Source organism: Penaeus vannamei, chromosome 38, assembly GCF_042767895.1.
Source record: "Penaeus vannamei isolate JL-2024 chromosome 38, ASM4276789v1, whole genome shotgun sequence".
Taxonomy (NCBI): domain Eukaryota; kingdom Metazoa; phylum Arthropoda; class Malacostraca; order Decapoda; family Penaeidae; genus Penaeus; species Penaeus vannamei.
In genome coordinates, this window is record NC_091586.1 from 12,917,656 (window position 1) to 12,921,468 (window position 3,813).

General features: G+C 49.1%; 2 protein-coding genes across 2 annotated transcripts in view; both read left to right on the plus strand.

Moving 5' to 3' along the window:
* Nucleotides 1–84, plus strand: part of LOC138859836 (uncharacterized) — a 1,217-nt gene extending 1,133 nt beyond the window's left edge. Inside the window, exon 1 of the mRNA XM_070116132.1 lies at nt 1–84. This exon is cut by the window's left edge and continues 1,133 nt beyond it. Coding sequence (XP_069972233.1) covers nt 1–84 — 84 coding nt within the window.
* Nucleotides 66–3,595, plus strand: LOC113819300 (uncharacterized protein K02A2.6). Its single transcript, XM_070115961.1, is given in 7 exon segments — nt 66–759; nt 761–1,126; nt 1,128–1,272; nt 1,274–1,421; nt 1,424–1,676; nt 1,678–1,867; nt 2,399–3,595. Coding segments are annotated over 7 exon segments (2,688 nt in total). The 5' UTR covers nt 66–106; the 3' UTR covers nt 3,332–3,595.
* The last annotated feature ends 218 nt before the right edge of the window (nt 3,596–3,813 follow it).

Sequence of the window (3,813 nt, forward strand, 5' to 3'; positions counted from 1 at the left end):
AGGCAGTGCTGTCACATCCAGTGCAGTGACAGTAGGGAGTGTGGACACATTGGCATCATTGCCTGTTATAGTTGTCTGTGGTAACCTTCGCGCCAGGTGCTCGACCATGGCTGTGGCAGACACTGGCGCCCAGGTGTCCATGGCAGGGCGCACATTATTGAACAATCTTGGCATCCTGCAGCACCAACTACAACCAGCACCTGTAGCAGTCAATCATGTTGCTGGGGGTGGCGTGCGTCTCCTTGGAAGCTTGATCTGTCAGCTTGTGGTGGGTCCTGTTACTACGAATGAACGCATTTTCTTTGCAAACGGGGTCGAGCGTCTCTACCTGTCTCTCGGAGCATGCAAGTCGTTATGTCTAGTACCGCCTGAGTTCCCATGCCACTCAGTATCCATCTGTTCGGTAGCACCCCTAGACATCCCACAGGTCCCAACACGTCCAGAGGAGCCACCTTACGAGCTGGTAGAAGAGAATGTAGACCGTCTAGAGAAATGGTTCCTAGAACACTTTGGGCGCACGGTATTTGCTGTGGGACGTGCACCCCTCCCAGAAATGCAAGGTCCGCCACATCACATCCACCTGCATCCAGATGCACGCCCACATGCAGTCCAAGTCCCAGCTACAGTGCCACACCACTTCTACGATGAAGTGCGACAACAATTAGATGATGATATCAAAAAGGGAATCATTGAAGCAGTACCTGCTGGTGAGCCAACTGAATGGTGTTCACGAATGGTGGTTGTACCCAAGAAGGACGGGACCCCGCAGGACAGTCGATTTCCAGCGGCTCAATCGGGCGAGCATGAGAGAAACACACCACACAAGGCCCCCCTTTGACCTCATCACTAGTGTGACAAAGCATACCTTCAAGACTGTAGCTGACGCATACTCTGGGTACCATCAAATACCACTTGACAAGCAGAGCCGCAAATTAACAACATTCATCACCCCATGGGGTCGATTCAGATACTGTAGAACTCCCATGGGACATTGTGCTGCACAGGATGCATTTACTAAATGCCTCGATGACATAATCAGCACTGTGCCCAGAAAGATGAAGTGTGTTGATGATACGCTGTTGTACGACGGGAGTATTGCTGAGGCATTCTGGCACACATATGACTTCCTGCATGGAGAATGGTGTAACCCTGAGACCAGACAAATTTCACTTCTGCAAAAGAAGCGTTACATTCGCTGGGTACGTTCTTGATTGGGAAGAATACCAACCCAGCAAGGACCTCGTCAGGAGCATTATGGAGTTCACAATGCCTACCCCGGCCCACTTTAACTGATGTCCGTGCATGGTTTGGTTTGGTCAACCAAGTGGCACCATTCCTGGCAGTGGCCCCCATCATGGAGCCCTTTAGAGAGCTCCTAAAGAAGCCAGTAGCGAAGTTGGTGTACTGGGACGAATAGCTGCAAGCCATATTTTCATGGCAAAGGATACCATTGGACAGCTGGTTGCTGCAGGGTTACGCTACTATGACGTCTCACGTCCAACGGCCGCATTCACTGACTACAGTCGCCAGGGTATTGGATTTCTTGTCATGCAACAGTACTGCCAGTGTATATCTCAGGAGTCACCGCTGTGCTGCACAGGCGGGTGGAAACTAGTGTTGTGTGGTAGCAGGCACCTAACGGCTGCAGAAAAAAAAACTACAGTACCCTCAAAGGGTAGCCCTTGCTATCGCATGGTGCCTCAAGAAGGCGCGCCTCTTTCTACTGGGCTGTAGGAACCTCACATTCATCACCGACCACAAAGCTCTCACCAGAATTTTTGGTGATAAGGAACTAAAGGACATCAACAACCCTCGTATTTTGAACCTTAAAGAGAGGACGCTCATGTACTCCTTCCGTATCAAATACCTGAAAGGCAAGACGAACTGTGCAACAGATGCATTGTCTCGGTACCCAATGCTGTTGGGCCACCCAGAGGAGTCCGATGAAGCAGATGATGAACTGGTGTGTGCAACCCTAGTAGCAGCTGCATCAGAAGCAGTTGAAGGTGATGGAGGGCGTGTTGTGGACATCCAACAGGTCGAAGAGGAAGCAGCCAAGGATGAAGAATACCGGTTGCTACATGAATGTGTGTCCAATGAGGGCTGGACTGACTGCAAGGACATGGAGCCGCTTGCTCTACGGCCATATTTCAGGATGCGTCGTCACTTGTCATGCCAAGGAAATCTTATCTTGTACACCAATGATGAGAAACAACCACGTCTGGTTATCCCCATGGCCCTCAGACGTACTGTGCTCACTAATCTCCACACAGGTCATCAGGGTAGAGACTCTATGCTTCGCAGAGCACGCCAGTCAGTCTACTGGCCTGGCATTGATGCTGAAGTGGAACAGAAGCGGCGCCAGTGCCAGGTATGTGAGACATGTGTCCCTTCCAACCCAGCAGAAACGCTCATGCCAACACCATCCCCCCAGTACCAGTTTCAGCAGGTCGTAGCAGACCTGTTCCAGCTCAACGGCCAGAACTACATTGCCTACGCCGATAGATTGACAGGTTGGTTGGAAGAGGAACATCTACCAGGGGACACCACAAGTGAATGTCTCATAGTTGTCTTCAGGAGGTGGTTCAGGCGATTTGGAATCCCAGAGGAGCTGTCATGTGATGGGGGTACAAATCTTATCAGCCAAGAATCAAGGAGTTTTTTCGATGCATGGTGTGTGCGGCTAAGAATTTCGTCGGCTCACTATCCCCAGTCCAACGGACGTGCAGAAGTGGCTGTCAAATCCGTTAAGAGGATATTACGAGGCAACACTTCGATGAATGGATCTCTGGACACTGATGCCGCCGCTAAAGCCCTCATGCAATACCTCAACACCCCACTACAGAACTCTAATGCTTCTCCAGCCCAGCTGCTGACTGGGCGTCAGTTAAGAGATGACATCCCAGTACACAGCTCGAATTATAGGGTCAGCGAGCAGTGGTCTCGGTTACTGAGGAGCCGTGAACGAGCCTTGCAACAATTGGGAAAAAATGCCTCATTAAGACACAACGTGTTAGCCCATGACCTCACGCCCATTGAACCAGGAAAACGCGCCCGTATCAAGAACCCCAGCAGCAGGCGTTGGGACCGGTTGGGCACCATTGTAGAGCTGACAGCACCTCGACAGTATTTGGTAAGGCTTGATGGCAGTGGAAGAGCCACAATAAGAAACAGACGGCACCTCCGTCCTCTCATGAGTGATACCCAGACCCAATCACAAGACGGAGGAAGCAGTAATCCAGTACCCCCTTCCACCGCTACAAGACCGAGACGCGTCAGACGTGCCCCACAACATTTGAATGATTATATAGTTTATAATGTCACGGAATGAGGAACTACTCAGGAATCTATTTCTTTCTTTTGTATGTGTAAAACACATGGATATTTTGTTCTATTTTATATTGCCTCTGTTTACTCTCACCGCCGTATATGTTCATTACACAAGCTTAAATGACTGCCTGTGTAATTAGGGGGGAAGTGTATGAGTGTTTACCAGCACACTCGAATGCTACCTCTGGTTGGTGACATGAAGTCGCACCAGAGGCAGTTACCCGCCAGCCGCCATTCGAGATAAGTGTCCGTAGCTCCTGTTATTTCTCTAAATAAACTCTCATCACCTCCAGCCCCTACACACACACTCACACATACACACACACACACACACACATATACAAATATATATATATATATATATATATATATATATATATATATATATATATATATATAAATATATATATATATATACATAAATATATATGTATATGTGTGTGTGTGTGTGTGTGTGTGTGTGTATGTGTGTGTGTGTGTGTG